Below are 21,754 nucleotides of genomic sequence, written 5' to 3' on the forward strand. Positions count from 1 at the left end.
AAGGATTTTATCAACTATCTGAATCATTTATCCATGTGTTGATGGGATGGAAAAACTCTGCTGTACTGCCATTTTTCTCAACACAGATTATATCAAGGGATTCTTTCTTGTGATTTAATTTGAGCATAAGACAATCTCTGTGTTTGTTTCAGTATTGAGAAACTTAGCATTCTGCGGCAGCTTCTTGGGGAGCTTAAATGCAGTCTAATTGGGATCATAACCCCACTTTTAGAAAAATTTAAGCTTGCAGGATTGTTATGCTTAACTCCATTCCATTGATGAAAAGTGTCTTTTAGCTGTGTTGGTGATTTTCTTAAACCACGCTGGCAGCATGGCTCTGTGGATGGCAATGTCTGTCTGTCGGTCAGTCCACTACATTGGACCAGACTGAAATATCTCAACAACCATTGGATGGATTACCATGAAATTTTGTACAGACATTCGTGGTTCCCAGAGGATTGGTCCTTACAACAAGCATTACGCTGACTTTTCCTCTTGTGTCAACAACAGGTTAAACTTTTCACTTGTTCTGTGAAACATTTCAACATCCAAGATGGATTGGCACCAGATTTTGTACAGGTATTCATGGTTCCCAGATCATGTCTTCTAATGATTTTGGCGATCCCCTGACTTTTTCTGCAGCCCCATCATGAGGTTGACATTTTTGGTTTGAACTGAAATATCTCAACAACTACAGGATGGATTGCCGTGAAATTTGGTAAAGACTTTCATGGTCCCCAGAGGATGAATTGTAAAAACCCCTGAACCCCTGATCTTTAATCTAGCACCGCCATCGGGTAAAAATTTAATAAAAATTTCAATAAAAATGACATTGCCACAAGCCTTGGTTGTACTTTGGGTTTAGAGCTAATAAGCAAATGTTGGCACACTAACATAAACTAAGATAGTGAACATGATACCTGCTAGACATCGGCATGTTTGCATTTTCACATTCTGACACAAGCATTTACCACAAAGTACAGCTGTGGTTAAGTACAGCCTCACAAAGCAGCTAGAAGCACTGTAGACTCTTTGTGTTGTTACTTACATATACAGTAGAAACAGGAAACTGCACAAGTATGACTGTTGGGTTTTTTTGTGATAAAGTGTGATAGACCACAAATGTCAATGTATAACCAAAATGAGACTGACAAGCACACAAAAAATTTGAAATAAGAGCATCTGTTTTGCAACTCCATCCCACCCACCCTGGACCTTATGGAGAGGCAGATAAACCATATTAAGGATTTTATGATAGTAATCGCTTGTTTCCAGTAAGAAATATTTTCTGTTTTTGCCTGGTGCATGTTAGCGGCCCAATGTTCCATACTTGCTATGTCTATGAAGTTAAGCAGCCATCTTTGCATATTGACAGAGTGGGGAGCTTTCCACCTACAGGCTATTAGTCACTTGGCAGCTGTAAGGCCAGCACAGAGCTCCAAGTTTTGAAACTCAATCTTTTACATCCTGCCTCATTGGAATGTGTTTAAGCACATGAATGGATGTTTCTGAAAGCTTGAAAGCTTTTAGGTGGTGCTATGGACAATTATTAAACAAGGCCGTTTCAGTCCATCCTTGGTTGAAAATTCATGGACTAAATTAATTAGTTTAGATTAGATTAATTCACTAACTAAAGCAAAATTACTGTCAAAACAAACAAAACAAAATAAATCAATTCAAGGGAGTGTCCCTGATAGCTCAACCGGTAGTGCGCGTACCACACATCAAAGCTGAATCCTGTTATCTCATCTCTCTCCCCCACCCTTGTCTCTTTCTACTATCACCATCAAATAAAGTGGAAATGCCAAAAAAATCATTTTAAAAAAACAAACAGAAACAAAACAATGCAATTGATACGGTCACTTCCCTGAGTAATCAGCAATATTCATGGCTCATAGATATTCAGTGTGCTGTTCCTGAATGTCACTGAGGGAAACAAAGTAAAACAAATCATGTTGTGCCCCTCTGAATATTCCCTCATTTAAAACACAGAGGGAGGCTGCCACAGTCTTTTTGCTGTGATATAAAAGCCATGCCCTGCCTGGCATGCCTGCCCCCTGGAAGATTGTACTCAGAGTCATCTACAAACTATGAGGCAGGTTTCTGTGGTTTTTCGTCTGGTATTCTGTAACTATAGGCAGATGAATAATGTGCAGTTTATGGTTCACCCTCCACTAACAAGGGAATGAAAGATTATAACACACTTTCAGGGTTGTCCATGTGCTAGTGGAAAACTGCAACATCTGACAATTGAGAGTTGGCTGCCGAGCAGCACTGCATTCAAGGGCTTACTTCTGAATAGCAAAATCATTTCCCAATCTATACAACTGCCCCTGATTGCACTGTATTGATCGACTTTTCAATTAATATGCAATTTCAACAGTATTTCCATTAAGACCTTACAAAAAATACCCCTTCAAAAAAATCCTTTATGCGAGAGCAAATCTACTTGGCAGCCAGAATAAATTCTGTATATAGGAAACACTAATCTGTGGATAAAGGTCAAGATAACTTTTTTCAAAAGAAAGAAAAAGTTGACATTAAGAAAAAGATTGACATCAGAAAATCTTCTGAAGTGCAGGCTGCTACATTTTCAGTATTAACTGCTGAAGCTAAAAGGCCACACAGTGATGGAGGACAGCTCTATCTAACCCACCTGCATGACAGTAATCTCTGGTTCGCAGGTGGTAGAGTACAGAAGTGACAAAGACAGAACTAACAAAATGAGAAGAACGGTTAGACCCTACTGCACCGTTGTAGTATGCATAGGAAAGTTTGTTACCTCATTTAGATGCATGAAACTATCAGAGTTGCAGACATTTCTGGGCTACTGGAACTGATGTGAGTCTCCTGCATTGCCAAGCAGAGAGGAAAATCTTTCTGAAAAAACTAATCATCTGGTCATTGGGAGCCAACGTCCCTTCCTCTTTTAGGCTAGCCTCTGTTCCACTAGCTTTCATGACTTAATGGGTTTTCTCATTTTGGTTTTAACCATCTCTCTGGAGAGCTGAAGTATATCCCTACAATTTACCTCTGTTTTTGGCTGACAAACTTTAAAGCAATAGTTCAACATTTTGGAAAACACATTCTGGCAGAGAGTTATATGAAAAGATCGATACTCGACTTGTATTTGTCGTTCAAAAATAACTTCTACAGCCAGCAGCCGTTTAGCTTAGCTTGGCACAAAGACTGGAAACAGGGGGAAACAGCTAACCTGACTCTGTCAAAAGGTCACAAAATTCAAGTACTAGCATCCCTGTAGCTCACTAACAGGTCACATCTTGTTTGTTGAATCCATATGAAAACCAAAGTGTAAAAATAACAATCATAACAATTGTTACCAGACAACCAGTGGAGACTCCATGAAGTTACTGCTCCCAGCCTCTGTTTTGATTGGGTGTTTATCTTCCACCTTGAGGCAACTGAACAAGAGTAAGGAAGATAAAATGGAAACTGAAGACATTAACTGTATGTACTTTTTTTCTTTTAAGTAATCTGTGTTTTTAAGACAATAGGCACAGAGTGAAAATATTATATAACTGATTCTGGCAATTAAATCAAAATGTAGACTGCTGAAACAATGAACCTTGTCAGATTTTAACCAGCATTAACCAGTATTTCTCACATAACCTAAAATCACATTTTGTTCTGCATGCTGCTTAAAATCAAACCACAGAGCCAGAAGTGTTTTATATTTTTAAATCACTAAGACTAGGGCGATAATAGTCTAATGCTAAAAGTGCTAATCTCACTGAATTATCTTCAACGCATCCTCAAACATTTCTCAAATGTCCTTTAAATCAGTTCTGGCTTGAGGTGTCTGGACATGTCTGTGCTCATCATTTATGTGCTGTAAATTGATTGTGATGACTTGATACAGACATTTTCATTCACAGTAATTATATAGACCACGACCTTTTCAAAATTTAAAGTTGTAAAAAATAAGACTCCACTACTGCCTAATACCACAGAGTTCACAGCAATTTTCCTTCCTCATGATATTTTATGGCTGTGGATTCCGACCTTGTATCTACAGGCTGCACCAATGGGGCCAGAAATAGGATTTAACAGCTATTTGAAAGGAAAATGCACCAGGGTGCATAATGCTCCACTGCATGATATATCACACTACATGCAATAAAATATCCATCATCTTTGATGGCTCTCTGAGCAAAGTAGTAAAATATTATAAAATTTCTCATACGAAGTAATTTATTCTCAAAGTCAACTCATTTTTCTTCACACAAATATCTGCTTTTATGTGTGTTCTACAGTAGCTCTTCCCAGTACAGTTTCAGAAATTATCTACAGAAGAGAAACAAGACAGAATAAGCCAGATCACAGTACTACTGTAATGATCATGTCATTTGATTCCAGGAAATTCTTGAGATTCTTGGTTGTATGACCTAACGTCTATGTGTTATTTGGAACTGGAAGTTCCTGTGAGGTCAAAATCATTTAATCATTTTCAGAGCAGTTTATGTTGATTTTCAGATACCTTCCCAGCATATTCACTCATTGCAGTGAGACAAACATTCAACTAGTTCAAGCCAAACATCGTGCAGTATAAAGATGTTTGTCAGATCTCTGCCATTTTTAGTCTGATTACAGTGCTGTTTTCTCTAGATAGCTCTAAAATATGTTAATACTTTTTTTTTGCTGTTGGTATCACTTTTCATCTTCAACTGAAGTCTGTATGAGGAGTTCAGTGCCACAAACAACAAATAGATAGACTCTTTAGCGAAATATGCTGATGTTTGTTAGAAAAAGAAACATTGAGTTAGAGAGGTTCAGAAATTTCTGCTGCCATGTCGCTACAATGTAGGTGGATAGAATTTCTTTTGCGGCTCTCACAGCATTGAATACTTACATTTTAAAAATTTCAACCTCAGCTTTTCTTTCCAGAACATTTTCGTACTGTAGGAACTGCTTTCCACTGCAGAAATAATCCCTAAATAAACTGCTGCAGTGAACATGTATATCTGCCCTAAAAACAGTAAGTCAGTGAATTCATTTATTTAGTATTTTTTCAACTGGAATAAGAAGTGACATATCAAAGTGTCACTGACCTGACTGAAATCTAAACCAATGTCAGCGACACTTTGATTCAGTCAGTTCCCTATAGAACACATGTAGGTGACAAATATTGATTATCCGTGCCATGCCAGAATAATCCCAAATGTGTGGTTGATTACTTACTTATGACTCCTGCGGATTTAATATTGATCATTCTCTCCCTTTTTTTTAGATTTGCCTCTAGAGAGATGGATATCTTTATGGTTGAGGACTTCACTGTGACCGGTAACACCAGCCATGAAGTAGGACGGGAAAGACTCGAAGGCAGCAAAAATCAAGGACTCAACCACAGTGACCCTTTAGACATGTTTATAGGTATGGAACTTCTTCTACGTTTCAAGCCTCTCTTCCTGCCCCTCTACTTCATCGTAGTGGTCGTGGCTGGTGTTGGAAACTCCTTCCTGTTGGCTTGCATCTTGGCCGACAAGAAACTCCACAATGCCACCAACTTTTTCATCGGGAACTTAGCGGCTGGAGACCTGCTGATGTGTCTGAGCTGTGTTCCTCTGACCGTGTCTTACGCCTTTGACAGCCATGGCTGGACTTTTGGGAGACCCCTCTGCCACCTGGTCCCTTTGCTGCAATGTGCCACAGTGTTTGCATCAGTGCTTTCTCTCACTGCTATCGCTGTGGACCGCTATATTGTTGTAGGTAAGAGCACAACTTGACATTATTATTACTGATTATGGGTTATTTTTATACTCATGAGAAGCCAATAAGTTTAAAGTGTACACATAGTGGCTTTACCGTGTGAAATAAAGTGCTTTGGTGCTTCTATATTTGCTGTCTGTATTTATTTTTCTTCTCCATCTTAGCTCACCCAGTGCGGAGGAGGATCTCTGTGTGGGGTTGTGGTGCCGTGACTCTGGGTGTCTGGCTTTTATCTCTGGCCCTGGCTGCTCCTCCATCGCTCTACACACGCTACCTGGACCTGCGACCCAGTGGCATTGACCTGGTAGTGTGTGAGGAATTCTGGCCAAATAGTGGCAATCTGCGGCTGCTTTACTCCTGCTTCATTCTCATTGCCTCCTACATGATACCGCTGCTGTCTGTCAGCATATCCTACTGTGCCATTACCATCAGCCTGAAACGGTATTCAGTCCCCGGTGAGCCATCCAACAGTCAGCAGTGCTGGAGCCAAAGGAGGAAGAAGACTTTCTCACTGCTAGTGGCCTCAGTGCTCGCCTTTGCCCTGTGCTGGCTGCCCCTGCAGGTGGGTCTTATATTAGATACAAAACTAAAGCCACACTTTTACTCTTTATTTATTTTTTTGTTTAAAGATCTTTATTGAATTTCACAGTAATAAATGTACAAATTCAATATATCAAACAATAAAGTGCAACCAGTGCCTAGTTGCAAACATTCGCATTCCTCATTGCTATTTTTTTTTAAACAAAGTTCTCAATATACAAAACGAATACACACATGAAAAAACTCCCAAAAAACAACATACCCCCCCCCCCCACACACACACACACACACAATAAATAGATATAAAGTGCTGTGTGAAAAAGTGCAGAGAGTTCAGTGGATATTCAGGTGAGTCTGAATCTTTCCTTGAGTTCATGTTGGTCCCTCAGATCAAAGATCTAGCACTTGCCAAATTTGAGGAAGGTAGGTTTGGGATGGCGATGAAGTTTACATCCTCCTATTGGTACAGTATGTCCTAGTAAGTCATAAACGCAACAGCAGGGAAATGATAAATAGAGTGAAGCTTAAAGCTGGAGTGCGGGACTTTCATCTTCTGGCAGTGAGAGTAATTACAAAAACACTGTTGACACATGCTTATAAAATAGTTGATAAATTGTTTCAAGCATCACACAACCCCCAAGAAATGACGTGTTTTTTACCATCAGAATTTGATCCATTCAGCCCATTAAAATTTGAAAAATCTAGAAGAGTCATGTGATTAAATTATTTTATTCCCCTTAGCAGAGAGCTAACCAGAGGTTAGCCTGCTCAGCCTGCAGAAGTCTGCATTCATGCATTCATCCGGCTAAGACAGGAATGTCGAACCCAACATTAGATTAAAAACTCTGGTATACTGTGAAATACAGCAAGATTTATCTGGCTGTGACAGGTTTAATTAGCATTGTGAACTCATTTGGCAAGGGCTTGAATGTAACGGATGTTCATTTATATGTAAAAGTTCTGCACTGCAGGTTTAACTATCCATGAGATGAAATTAAATTATTAAATTTTACACATCATTAACCAGAGAAGCATCATCTGCAGCAACAAAACCAATATTACGTCCACAATGAACCATACAAAAAACCTAACAGATTAGGATTTCATCATCATACTAATGGAAGAAGAGGGAAACGGTTACATTACAGTAGGGTTGAACAGGCTTGGGTATGAGGTTTTTAAATTCTAAAGTTATCAGTAATGCTTAATTTTACAGGTCTCTTAATTTTTTAGCCTACTAATTTCCTGGAAATTGTCTGAGAAATGTGGTATTGATGGTTAATATTTAAGACATTTTACAGACAGCGTGGTGCAATTTGGTTCAAACTATTTTTAAAAATGGAAAAAAGTGTTAAGTTGGTTAAGTACCCACTCAATATCTTTTTCATATGAATTTCTTAATTTTTAAAAAATATAATCTGTATAAAATTAAAGAACCTGTAAAATTAAGTGTTACCAAGTTATCATATGTAGAATTTTGGTAATAGCGTTCAACCTTATTGTAATCACACCAGATAAAATGCAATTTCTGAAATGTATTTGCTGCATGCATTGCTATCCAACTGCAAAGTTGGACATTTTCAACTCTTGCACAGATTCCATGCCATTTCAAGTATTCCCATTGTTGTTGTTTAGGTGCTGAACCTGTTGCTGGACCTTGACCCAGACTTCCACATCATAGGAAAGCGTTACATAAACGTCTTACAAGTCTGCTGTCATTTAGTGGCCATGAGCTCTGCTTGTTACAACCCCTTCATATATGCCTCACTGCACAGCAAGGTACGCATGCACCTGAAAGGCTACCTCTGTCCTTGTCGACAGAGGGGGATGGTGGAGAGATCAATGTCCAGGAGCTGATTTCCGCCTGTGCCAACAACGATACAACCTATTTAGCAACTCATGACATGCAGAGTCCTGTACCTACCCACAAGCAAACACCTGCACCCCTAACACCGATGATAATATCTGATGTGTGTCCCGGAGAAAACAAGGCAACTGCTCAACACTCATTTAAACCAGCTTCACCCATGTTTTTCCAGCATTTTGTGACTTCAAGACATTTGGTCCTCTCTTGTACAGAGTCACCAGAGGCAGTGTTAAAAAAGGCCACTTATGACAAACAAAAGCAAAGGAGTGGATCCAGACCAGACTGTAGCTAAGCATGATGAAGGAAATCAAGTCATCCTCTGGGATCCCTGTGTTTTTCTTGGACAGCCGAGCTGCTGGTATAGACACTAAGCAGATCCTGCAGTTTTAAAACAGCTATCAGGGGCATAAACAGAGCCTCAGGCTGAGGAGGCTCTGTGCTGTAGGTGACTGTTGCTGGAGGCTGAGACCAGGGGTTACCGGGTTGGTTATTCTGAAACAGTAAACACTTCAGGGAGCTGACTGAATGATGAACTCTTCTCGCTGCACACAGATTACAGACAGAAAAAAGATGTGCAAAAGACACAGTGTGATATTTTATGTTGTTACTTGTTCTGAATGTCTGTGCTTCAACATATTATTCTTAGTATCCAACCCAGTCTCACAATCTATGTACAAATAACACAACTTTACACTTTCAAATTGTGTGCATACGCCAAAGTCCGACTTTGCGTGCAGGGGATAACGTCACATTTTTAACCTTTTCACATCTCATTTAATGCTGTTGGTTAGGTTTAGGCACAAAAAAAGTATCATTTACTTGTATATCACCTACCTTATTTTAGATTTATCACATTGTTATGCATCTTGCCTGCTAATTGCAGTGTTATTATTTAGTATATATTTTCTATGATTTAGCTCTTTGTGAGTCATATATGTACATGGATAATTATGTTTGTGTTAGTGCACACACAATGCTGTGTGTACAGTTTGTGTGGACCTGGGTGGAAAAGATAAAGATGTACAGCAGTGGGAGATGAAATATGTGACTTTAAAAACCCTATTTATAAAAATTAAATCTGTACCAAATTCATAAAGGTGTTATCTGACAAGCAGAGTCCCAGTGCGTTGACTCTGTCTGAAAAACAACATTGTCCCAATGATCAACTTAATATTCATAACACATCCTCATAATTAAATGACCACATTGGTCGATTGTACCTGCACTGCAGAGAGACCCATAATAGTGTAATACCACTTTCCATAGCCGTTACAAATCATTTATGTTTTATGGTGTGACAGTGCTGTGGTTAAGGTCTGGTTAGGCTCAGGCACAAAAACCACTTGGTTAGGGTTAGGGAAAGATCATGGTTTGGGTTAAAATTATCACCTGAAATGTAGTTAGTACTTCCTTAAAGTTATGCAACCTTAATCGTCATGGCAACAGTAAACAAAACCGTAGCGTTGTTACGATTTTTTAACGATTCGAAACATGACACTCATGGTCATGTCACCCATAAGCATTGCTGTGCTGCCACCACCCCTGCTGAGTTTCCATCAAGTATGATTAATGCTTTCTTTATTTGTCAGAGCCTCGATATCAAGTCGACACTTCTTCTGTTAAGAGACTCACTCCAGAACTGGCTAATGTGATCTGAATTTCATTTAAGCAACATTAATTCTGTTCACTTTGTTATTCAGAGTGTGACAGTTTTCACCAGTGTAGCTTTGGTGCAAGCCCCCCAGCCTATGCTGTTGATGCCAACAGTTACCTTTTAACAATCTGATTATTTTGCTGTCTGTTGCTCAGCAGCTGGGTTGTCCTGGCTTCCACTTTAAGTGAAACTTGAGACTGCATTCAGCTCTATTGAATTAGATGTTTTGTCCTGACACTTTCTCTGAAAGGGTCTGCAAGACAGTTTTGTTCCTTAGAAAGGAGGTTAGATGTTTTAACGGTGATTTTCACCTTGATATGCCTTAATTCCACACACAGTGTCAATCAACAGTTGAAGCCCCTGCAACTTAGTTTGAAATCTTAAAGGTCCCCTTCAGACATGTTTTATGACATAAAAATACTTTGCTTTGAACAATAATGTGCTTCTGATATGGTTCTTTCCACAAAAAAGTATAATTATGACATTAAAATCTTTAAAATGGCGTATATTCCTTCTCCCTTTATAAATATCAATGACTGAATAAGCAGCAATCAAAGTTTTGGTGAATTTTATTAAGTAAGGTTAGCACACAAAAACAGATCATTGTTGTCATTAGGACTTTGTGGGTGTCACCTGATCAGATTTGATTGACAGTGCTGGTAACATAAGCAAACAACCCCACTGCTGTCATCACATTTTGATTCAAACATTGCTATTGTTTGTTGCATGAACTTGTGTGATATTCCCCCACTGCAAACTTGTAAGAGGAGCACAGACAAAAACAGAATTACATAAATATATCATGTGAAATAACCAAAACCCTTAAAACTCTATGCTCTGAGTAAAATGCTGATTGAGAATGGGCTATGGCTTTGAGGGCCTGCAAGAGTTAAAGTGAGATTATCATCTACTGGAATGTCGTTTTTTGAGGAAAAACATAAATTGTGTTGTTTTTCATAAGTTGGGCATCAACTGGGGATTTCATTGTAATGGCCTATATCCATTAAAGGTGCAATATGTAAGAATTACGTAAGAATTTTAGTTTAAAACATTCAAAAATTAACTAAAATTATCAACAGAATGCAAAGAAATAACAAAATGAGACCTTCCTCGACTTTCTCAGTTGCCTATAACAGCCTATGGATTCATTTCTATGCAAAGGACTCTGGATAGTTTTGCCAGGAAAATCCAAAGGATGTGATGTTTATGCATGCATTGGCAGTGCCTTGCCTCTCTCAACACCGACAGGGTGCATCACTAGCTAATGTTAGCTTAGAAATGCAGTCTGCTAACATCATGGAGTGTTAAGCTAACATCATGGACAGTTAAGCTAACATTACTGCAAAGTATGTGATATATATTGTGATATTGTGGTTTGAATTGGATAATGTAAGTGCCACTGCTTGCTCGCGTTGACAGAGTGTGAGCACTCATGTGAGCATGAGCAACAAGATGCTGACTGCAGCTCACTTAACGGCCACCGGTGTCATTAATGAGACGGAATTTGTGATTCTTACATATTGCATCTTTAATACAGAAACGGGTCATGGAATAATGAAATAACATTTGTGTGTCAATAAAGTGAGTAAGCTGCTGTAGCTTTTCGTTTCAATGGTCAGAGCTCATGAAGGGCAAACATGACCAAAGAATAAACATCTTGTGCAGTATATTCAAAGCCAAATGATTGCACTGTTGGAGTTAAAGTCCATTATTACAGTGTCATTCTTCTGTCTCTCACATCATCAGTAAGAAGCAGTCAGAAATCTTGTTAATGTAAGCCTGTCATAAATGCAGAGTGCACTTTTAACAACACAAAACATGGTAAATACAGGATGCAGAATTTTGCCTTGGTTAGAAGACAAAAGATGAGAGCTCTGAAGATTTTCACAGCCACTTCAGTTGTTTGGATAAGGCCGAGAGCTGCTCCAGTTCATTTGTTTTATATTGCAATATATGGATACAAACTTTCGACTGAGATAAGGGTTAGCGGCTTCTGAGAAAGACTTGTTCATAAAGCTCCTTACAATGATGATTTAGACTTGTTTGTCCCCTGGGCTGCTGTATGAGCTGTGGCAAGTTGTTATAGTGAAGTTAATGGATTGTAAAGGTGTTACATGAAACAAAAGAATATTCACAGTATACTGCCGGCAATTATTTCAAATAACCAGAACCATAAAATTACCACCATGACTGGAAATTGGATATTGTTGCAACAGTGTAAATCCATAGTTCAGATATCATGAAGCACTTCTAGCACTGAATCACAAATATGCTTTCTTTTATTCAAATAAACAAAAAGAAATATCATTTAAACAGTATTTCCCTGTAATTAGTATTGCTCAGTTTTGATATATATAAGTGGGTTATGGTATTTGGTTACCTAGCATTAATAAACTCTGCTGTTTACTTTGACTGTGTTTTCAGTTATCAAAAAAAATAAACGATGAAAAAACATTGTGGTTGTGTATGTTTCACACAACCACATGTATTGCATGTGTGTGCAAGCACAGTGATGCAACTGAGAACCAGACGTTACATTTAGACAGGTTTAAAATATGTCATGCTGAGTTCTTTTTAGTTCCTGTCTGTGAATTAAAACTGTGGGAAAGTGTTTTGTGTCTTTATTTTGTCCTAATTGATGCCTGAAAACTATTACAAGTGTTTCATGAGCCTATAACCATGCATGAATGTGTGGGTTTGTTGTGTTTGTGCAGCTGATACACATTTTTGTACAAAGAGAGTGTGAAGGTTAAATGTGACCCTTATTTATTGAGAAATTCAAGAACAAAGCTTCATTAAGGATTAATCACCTATTTATTGATGGCTGATGAGGTATTTATGTATGATTGTGGTTCCGAAATTTGTTATAAAGAGTAATTGTGAGGAGATACTGTGAAAAGTCAGAATTTTACAGTATGTTAGAATCAAAACATACAAGATTGAAGTGTCTTAAATTAAGCTTAAACCTTTAGTGGTTAGATGTTGCACTTCAATTATTAGAGTGGAGTTTGAGGGGTCAGAAAACCACAACTAGCTCTGAACAGCTTATGGGAACTTCAGAGTTAGATACTAAGTCTCTGCAAGTTTGTGAGCGACTCTATATAGTAATGGATCGTTTGATGCATTGTTAATATAGAATTAAATATTGATTAGTGCAGCTTTAAATTATATTAAACCTTGTGGTTGTCCAACAGTCAAGAGCAAATGGGCACCATCAGTCATCGTGGAGCCTCTCTTCTTCTCTCTACCTCTTTTTTGTCTCCCTGCTTCTTGCATGTGTGTGTTTAGTCTCTCTGCAAGTATTTATGCAGGAACTCTCTAGTACCAGTGTAGCCTCGAAGTTGCTCAACATCTTTTGATCTACACAGTCTTCTCTCCAAACTCTTTTACATTCTGCCTGAAACTCTTAAATGTACTTGCCTTCAAATGTAATTATTACATGGACTTAATATTGTCATTTTGTTTCTGCATTCTAATTCTTCTACTGTGTTATATATACTGTGCCTGTATATACAGCCTTTTTTGCATGCCTGTCTGTATTGAAAGAGGGATCCCCCCATGTTGGTCCTCCTGAGGTTTCACACTTTCTTAACTGTGAAATGATGTTTTGTTTGTTTGTGGAGTTTTTCCATATCCATATTTAGGGTTAAATGATAGGGGGAGTACAGATTATAAAGCCCTCTGAGGAAAATTTGTGACTTTGGGCTTTACAAATACGTTATACTTGATCTGACTTGACTATAATTCCCAGCAAACATTTGATGAAGAAAGAAGTAATAATACAAAAACAAATATAATTTTCTATGGGGGAAAATCTATTCATGTAGGTAGAAACATTATATATATATATATAATGTGTATATAAATATATATATATATATATATATATATATATATATATATATACATGCAGCTATATATATATATATATATATATATATATATATATATAGCTGCATGTATGACAGTAGTTACAGAACAACACAGTGAAAATTAATTATCCTGCTTATTGTGTTGCTAATGAAATATCAAATCTATGATAAACCACTTTGGGTTTGTGGTTCAGAAATGCATTAGGTCTCAGACATATTGAATTTGATTATTGAGACTTGCTGTTTCATTAAAGACACACTTAATAACACACAGAGCAGCGGGAGAGCAGCATTTCAATAGAAATATGAACCGATTAACAGTGATTGCTCATTATGGTGGAGGAAATTAAAAACTATTTTCTACTGAGTGCTGTTTTGTATGATTCACAATACTCAAATGCTAAAATAACACACTCAATGCTAAAATAACAGTTCTATGAATAGCTTGTCTATATAATGCATTTAGACCTGCATTATGAGCCAGAACAGCTAATCAATGAAACCATATTGATTTCCCAAGAAGTCTGGCAGCAGCCTGAGTTGGCTCATTAAGAGCTGCCTCTGGACAAAATGGATCTGTAATATCTTGGGCCTAATGCAGTGGGATGATGGACTGCAGCTTTGGGTCGTTTCTCTACTTGACTGCATTTTAACATTTGCAAATGTTAAAAAATAAAAATGTTAAAATGAGTCATATCGCCTTTTCAGGTGGTGCTTCTTCAAATTGAGTATTTTAAGGTGAAATAATAGAATGAGGGAAGGACATCTTTTGGGAACCTTTCAATAATTCATATAAAAGAGGGTTTTTATCCATCTGTCTCCCTCCTAAAGTGAGCTATGTCTTTGAATTTGATGGGGCAGATAAATCTTCACCAGTCATGGCTTGCCTTTAATCTATTAAGCTACACTGTCCCATCCGTGGGACACTTTAGCCTTGGTGGCATTGTTTTCAAGATCACTTATACTCATTCTGACTTTTTGGTTGTAAAATTTAAAGATTTACCCTTTAAATGAGACCAGGGTCATGAAAATTGTTGAAGAACAGTAGAACAGTCTTATTTTGGGTACATTATTTTCGGGCTTGTACACACACATGGTAAGGTTAAAGGCTGGAATTATTCTGTATTTTTCTTTGTTTCATCAAATCCCATTAGAGGACTGAAAGCAACGATATTAGTTGCTTTTAGTCCTTTAGTTAGTTAGTCCTTTCTGGCTTCCCTAAAGTGTCTGTAGCCCATTTGTTCTTACTGAAGAATAAATCCTTGTGATGTTTTTTTTTTAAAAAGGCTCAGTATTTTCCAAAAACAGTATTATTTGTTATAGGAACTGTTTTCAGATTTTCAAATTGATTGAAATTGATGAAATTGATTGAAATGAAGCTGACTATTTAAAGCAGCAGGACGGTGTATGTGTGATCTACTCAGTAAAAACTACAGTGCCCCTGTTCATAGTAATGACAGAGAACACGTCACCCAGTGCAATCGTATGGCTCATTTATGTTTTTATTAGTTTTTGGACAACATTGTTGAGAGATGAGCTACATCAGGCTTTGTCTACACATACAATACTAATAGGTGTAATTGGTTTTTGTGTGTTTATGGAATTTGTTGCCAGTAAGAAATATAGAATATCTGTTGAATATAGAATAGCAACAGCTTTATCCTTGAAGTATTTAACGCTGAGCAACAGTGGGCTTGTATACAACCCTGTCTCCTAAAGATTACATTCATATACAACCAATTTGCAAAGAAGAAATGCTGCCAGGATTATGTTCTTATGAACATAATGAAGGAACATTTTTAATGAATTTATCTGCAAAATGTTATGAGCATATTGGCAAATTGTTCACTGGCAACATTTTATAAATTGGTTTCTACAATATCCGCTTTTCATGGACCGGAAAAACAAAATATGGCCAGTAAACATAATCCAGGCAGCAATTACATTTCCACCAAAGCAATATTAGTCATTACATTTTAGTAGTATATGATGTGCAATATGCCGTGAGCAATACACAGATGAAGAGGTCCGCAATATAGTCTTCTAATGGAAGAGAACAGGTTGTACAAGCCTCAGGTTTCATACTGTTTATATGCCAGGCACTCCACTGGTGATATATTGATGTGCACTAGAAAGAGCTGTATTGATGCATTAGAGAGCCACTGTATGAAAAATAGACAAAATATAAAACAAAGCAATAACAGCCTTGATGTGGTCAATTCATTTTCTCCTTCCCTCCCTCCTTTCTCTCTTTCTTTTTCTTCACTTGCCTGTCTGTTTTATTCTATGTAGGCCTATATCATAGAGTCTATATCATATATCAAGTATAGTACATTTCTTTTTCCTCATCTTTTCAGATATTGTGGTGTATATAACATTGTACAAAAACATTTTTACACCACTTCAAAAAAAGAAAAAATCTCTCTCTCTCTCTCTCTCTCTCTCTCTCTCTCTCTCTCTCTCTCTCTCTCTCTCTCTCACACACACACACACACACACAACACACACACACACACACACACACACACACACACACACACACACGCACACACACACACACAGGGTTCTTGATTGCAGCCTGTGCAGCCACTTGGCACGTGCAGCACACAGCCGTGCAGGAAATATGATTACCTTTATGTGTGATGGTAATGGCTAAGTGCTTGGATGTATGGGCTCACCATTTGCTAAGCCCCTTCCCTCCCTATAGAAATGTTTAAAAGTGCAAAATTGAACATCACATTTTTTCTGCATAAACTAAACAGCCTAAAACCTGAGCACCTGTTCAAACCACTGGTTTATTTGGATTTACATTCAACATGCTTCACTGACAGCCAGACATTGAGGACACATGGTCATGCTAATCAATGCATTTTTTGTCATGCTTTAAAGTTAATGTACTTTCAGCTATACCAGGTTTACACAATCACAGTCACAGTATCCTTGTTTAGATTGGAGGGAAAACGCAAGGGCTCTTCAACTCCAGCAGTGTCCATCATCAAACCAGAAGAAGTGGTTGCAACTGGAGATCTCTTGGGAGAGCAGAACCTGGGACTGCAATCCAATTACCGAGCTCTGAGATACTTATTCATCCCTCTCTTTTATGTACAGGATATGAGGGAAGATAAAAACAGACAAATGAGGCAATGTGGTTTCTGATTGTCTGTATACGAAGGGTTGATGGGATGCAAATAATCCTGCTACTCACTCGCTAACACTGAAGATGACATGACATGAGTACAGCGACAGTATTATGCATAATCATATGTATGCACATCCACACACACACATGGCATACAAGTACGCAGGTGGATTTTTCCACCCACATATCACACACAGAGCTTGCTTTTCATATCAAATTGCTATTAGGCTTTCCTCTGCTAGATGCAGTAAGAACAAAGTCCTCTGTCTGTGTCCTTTTATACCTCTTAAAGCAGAGTTTCACCTCCTCTTGGACTCCGTTACTGACCAATGCATACAACACAGGGTCCACCACACAGTTCAGACTGGACAGTGCCAGTGTGCATGAGAAGTAGAAATGCATTTTCTGTTCAAACTGGCAGTAACTTCCATCAGGTTCGATGTTGTCACTCTGGTAGAAGACTAGTGAGCGTGCGAGCAGGAGAATGTGGTATGGAGCGTAGCAAATTGAGAAGATGCCGATTACCCCAAAAGACAGCATTCGGACCTTCCTCTTAGCCTGGGCACTCAGGCCGGGACTTTGGCCTACAGTGGCTAGCACCCTCCAGTAGCTGACAGCCAACACCAGCAGGGGGAGCAGGAAGCCAATGCCCACTCGGAGCAGGTTGAACAAGGCAACAGGACTCTGCATCGGGTAGGTCTCATAACAACGGTCATTGTCGTTTTCTTCATCAAAGGTGTCTTTGAGATTGTCATAGTACAGCACCATGATATGCAGCACCACCACTACAACATAAACAAAGGCGCACTGTATCCAGGCGTAGCGTGATGTGCGGTGGGTTTTGGAGCGGAGCGGGTACGTGACCACCAGGCAGCGGTCCACAGAGATACAGCAGAGTAGGTAGATACTGATGTACATGTTTGAGTAGTAGAAGAAGCCGGCTACACTGCAGCTCATAACACCTAGCTTCCAGTGATGGTCCTTTTGGTAATAATATATCCAAAGGGGTATGGTGAAGAGGAAAAGCATGTCTGAGAGGGACAGGTTCAGCAGGAAGATACCCAAAACATTTTGCCTCTGCACTTGTTGATAAATGGGACACAGCGTCAGCACATTGAAGATCAAACCAAAGATAAAAGCCAGGATGTAAACAGTCATCAGGAGGTCACTAATGAAGCTCGCACCAATATCAACACACTCAGTTGAGTTTTGGGTTGTTGCTGTTGATGAGGCATTCATTGTTGCTTCAGTTTGCTGTCACTTTTCTGATTAGAAATTCACCTGCAAGTGTAAAAAAAAACATGACAAAGTGACACAGGCGACACAAGCTTACTCCTTATAATACCTTAAAATTCATAGTACAGCTTGGACATTTTGTATCCCCCATCCTACTACATGGTTCAATGAGCTCAAGACAAAATCATTTTGTTGTCCTCTCTACAGTTTGGTGTTTGGGTGGAGAGTTGAAGTCTCCCACCTGTAGAGAAGATACAGGCTTAGTCATACTCCCTGACGATAACAGTTTACACCCACGGTAGAAACTGAGAGGCCAAAATCCCCTTCTTGGCCTCATCTGCTCTCTAGTGAGTAAACATGTCAGGCATATTTTCCTTCTAAATCTTCTGGTTTTATGGAAACTGAGAGCATTGAGAAACTAATGCCTTATATCAGATGAATCAGATTTAGAAACCCCCCTTGCTTTTTGTTAAATTGTCAAGAAATTGTTGGACTTATTGCACTCCATGGTCTAAATCTGAGTGGCAGGAAGGGGCAGCACAGACTGAACTCGCTAAGGGAGCATTTGCATTTTATTGTAATCAGTGCTTAATATAACTTAAGTCTTATGTATCTGCGCAATGAGAATTTGTGATTCTGTGGGGGGCAAAACAACCCACAGTCTGACTCAAACTGTTAATGCTAATTTAAATGTAATGTATCCTTACAGAGACTAACTGACGTAACGACCACCATCAGAACAGGTGACTTGGGCTCCAGACAAGAGGTAGTTAAATATTTACTGTGGCTTAAAGAATGAGTAATGTGAACTTCATGCACTGTGTGAAATAATTAATTAACGCTGTTCTTGATTTATTCTGCAGATGCATGGTCAGACCTGCTCCATCATAAAGCTGTGGGTGTGATTCCTGCCTGTTATGCAGGCACATCCCAGATATTAGTCTGTGTTGCTTCCTGCTCAAAATGTTCTGGACACAAAATGGCACAGAAAGGACAAAAACGACTGCCTGCACATCTAAATGTCATCAGAAAATGGGCAATAATAAAGTCACCATTTTCTCGTTATGTAGATTCCTTGAGTTATTTCCTACAAAAACAACACATGGTTACTATTTTTTATGTAAAATGACAAGCTCACTTTAAGAAGAAGTTTTTATATGTACGTTATTCTGTCAATTTCCTGTCTCTCTCTAAGATTTAAGCATTAGGAAATTAAACCTGTGCTCTGTGTATATGTAGCTATTTCTGTATCTCAGGGGCATTCTTTGATACTTTTTTTTCCAATGTTTTGTTCTATTGCTTAGGATTGGCCCTGGTGTGTTTATAGGCTCAGGAAGCATATAATGCCATTAACATCTGGCCAGAGATAGGCTGTCCCATCCAAACTCAATAATGGAGAAGCCATTTAGAGTCAATCCATCTTTAGAAAATGATAATGTGTGCCTGTGTAAGTGTGTTTGTGTGTGTGTGTGTGTGTGTGTGTGTGTGTACAGGTTTGTAGATAAGGGATTTGATTTAATGGATTATTCATAACATATCAGATAATGAACATAGGGAAACTCGAGTGACTGTAGTAACGGAAAGTTGCGCTCACAAACCTGATAGCATTTGTAAAAATTATTCATAGTCTGTCCATTAGTCATCAGTCTGGCTGCTAAGTGATCTTCCCCTCTTACTAACAATGGGCCTATAACTGTAAAGACTTTGTTCTATCTATGTCATATACTTTTATGTCTGCTTTTTATGATCAGTATAGGTTATTACCTCTTTCCTCTATCTAATCATTGTCGATTTTTCACATGTTAAACAATATTTCAATTTATTTTATCACATAATCCCAATGCAGGCCTATATTACACAGCTGATCCAACCTTCAGTCACTCATTTAATCGATCTGAGCCAACTATATGTCTATTAATATTACAAACTGAACTAAGCCAGGTTGTTATTACATGACCTTGATGCTTTTAAAGAGCAAAACATCAGTGTTTCTGTCAAGAGGTGGAATGTGCTTCACCCTAAATCTCCTTTTTTCCAAACATCCAAATGAAAAAAAAAGTTGTATTTTATCTTTCATAGCTTGCCTCCCTAATACCGAAACTATGTTTCAGGAGATGTCATAGTCCAACGGTACATTCCTGTGAATTTCCCCTTTTTCTTCTTGTTAAGTAGTTCTCTGTTGTACTCTCCAGCCTGTACTGGTAACCACTGCTGGGAGAGCCGCAGAAAAACATTCAACCCTGCAGAGATACAACATTTCTAGCCTAATTATGTTTTCAACGCTGACTCACACAGCCTCAAGCATGCTGTCTTTCCCTGTCAGCAGTCTACTGGAGACGAAAAGAAAACTAGCAAAGCAAGTGAGGTTTCAGAATAAATGAAAACTCTTAACAATCTGCTTGAAAAACATGAAAACATACCTCACATTTTTAACATTTTCACTTTTACTTTTTTTGAGGCGTTTTTTCTTAAGTCTAGTATACTTCCCAGACATCTTACAATCAGAAATGTAAATAGTAATGACCTCACCTGTTGTTTTTGGTAAGAGGTGTGTCTTCCTTGTGAAAGATATCTGTCCAGTGGGTGAAGAGTTACAGAACCATTCCACAGATCAGTCCAGGAGGGTCAGAGGACGAGCTTCAGAAGAGACTCTTTACAGCTGCTGACACAAAGCCAAACCACTACAGTCCCACATGGTGCTCTCAAAAGATCACTACACAGGATAGCTATCAGCCAATGTAAGAAGGTTTGTTTATTCTTTCTTCTCTGTGTACTGTCTGATGCTTTTTCTGGTTGAGATAATTTGCCGTTGACAGCCACAGTTAAAATGTCAGCAAGTAGAGAGTAGAAAGGGATGACTACTAAAAAAAAAGGGGAAGACAGCGTAGGAGGAGGGAGGTTTGGTTCAGCACACGTGCATGGAGGAAGTAGATTTCAGGGGTGGAGAGACACTCGACTGCGATGGAGCAGATATAATATCAATGTTTATACTCCTGAGATGCTGAAATAACTTGAATACTCTCCCAGTGTTGTGCTGTATTTCAAGGAAGTGGGGACTTTGTGGGGAGACAGCCATAAAACATGTCACATACCTCAGTCTTCATTTAACAGTTTTATTTTCACATTGATCCATGTCTTTTCATAATGTAAATGTGCATCACAATGGAGCTTTTTCATTTCTTTTTAAAAACTTTCTCTTCATTATCTCTCTCCCTCTATCTAAAATCCTTTGACTTAGAGTTAGGTTACTTATAATATGACTCACTGCTGAACACAAGAATTCTCGAGGTCAGTGAGCTGAGACTGATTTATATGTCATGAACTTTGGACCAGGCAGCAGTGTGAAACCTGTGGTTATCACTTATAGTATTTTGTTCCGAACTGCATTGTGGCAGTTAGTATCTGTAACGCTTTTTATACCTATGGAAAGAATGTGTGACGAAAGCAGTAGTGGATCTGTTCATGTGTTGAGTAAACATTTACACCAGCTGTGAATGTTGCGTATTTTCCTATGAGCAAGAATACATACTTGATGCTTGATATCTTTCAGCGACAGATATAATTGAGAGAGGTAAAGAGGAAGAACAGAAAGAGGAAATGCTTAATAATGTTACCCAGTGAGTCCTAAAATAATCTAAAAGGGCCTTTCTGGTCTCACCACCCCTCATCCATCACCTTTTTTCTCTGTCCATATGAGGGTATGTGAGTGTTTAGAGTCT

General features: G+C 38.5%; 2 protein-coding genes across 2 annotated transcripts; one reads left to right on the forward strand and one right to left on the reverse strand.

Annotated features, from left to right (window-relative positions):
• The first annotated feature begins 5,228 nt into the window (after positions 1–5,228).
• si:dkey-202l22.3 (7 transmembrane receptor domain-containing protein) lies at positions 5,229–8,239 on the forward strand. The gene is made up of 3 exons (XM_067594772.1): positions 5,229–5,727; positions 5,892–6,289; positions 7,903–8,239. Exons 1-3 carry the CDS (start codon positions 5,265–5,267, stop codon positions 8,122–8,124), a joined length of 1,083 nt encoding a protein of 360 aa, XP_067450873.1. The 5' UTR covers positions 5,229–5,264; the 3' UTR covers positions 8,125–8,239.
• Positions 8,240–16,436: 8,197 nt separating this feature from the next.
• gpr184 (G protein-coupled receptor 184) lies at positions 16,437–20,893 on the reverse strand. The gene is made up of 2 exons (XM_067594771.1): positions 20,565–20,893; positions 16,437–18,080 (listed from the first exon to the last, which is right to left on the reverse strand). Exon 2 carries the CDS (start codon positions 18,036–18,038, stop codon positions 17,007–17,009), a length of 1,032 nt encoding a protein of 343 aa, XP_067450872.1. The 5' UTR covers positions 18,039–18,080; positions 20,565–20,893; the 3' UTR covers positions 16,437–17,006.
• Between the last annotated feature and the right edge of the window lie 861 nt (positions 20,894–21,754).

The sequence above is a fragment of the Thunnus thynnus genome, chromosome 7, assembly GCF_963924715.1.
Source record: "Thunnus thynnus chromosome 7, fThuThy2.1, whole genome shotgun sequence".
Lineage (NCBI taxonomy): Eukaryota > Metazoa > Chordata > Actinopteri > Scombriformes > Scombridae > Thunnus > Thunnus thynnus.

What these genes read in the sequence shown, in the direction of transcription:
- si:dkey-202l22.3 (XM_067594772.1), top strand. Translation starts at nt 5,265, where the DNA reads ATGGATATCTTTATGGTTGAGGACTTCACTGTGACCGGTAACACCAGC. An exon ending in GGACCGCTATATTGTTGTAG is followed by an intron (nt 5,728 to 5,891) that starts GTAAGAGCACAA and finishes TCTCCATCTTAG; the next exon opens with CTCACCCAGTGCGGAGGAGG. An exon ending in TGTGCTGGCTGCCCCTGCAG is followed by an intron (nt 6,290 to 7,902) that starts GTGGGTCTTATA and finishes GTTGTTGTTTAG; the next exon opens with GTGCTGAACCTGTTGCTGGA.
- gpr184 (XM_067594771.1), bottom strand. Translation starts at nt 18,038, where the DNA reads ATGAATGCCTCATCAACAGCAACAACCCAAAACTCAACTGAGTGTGTT.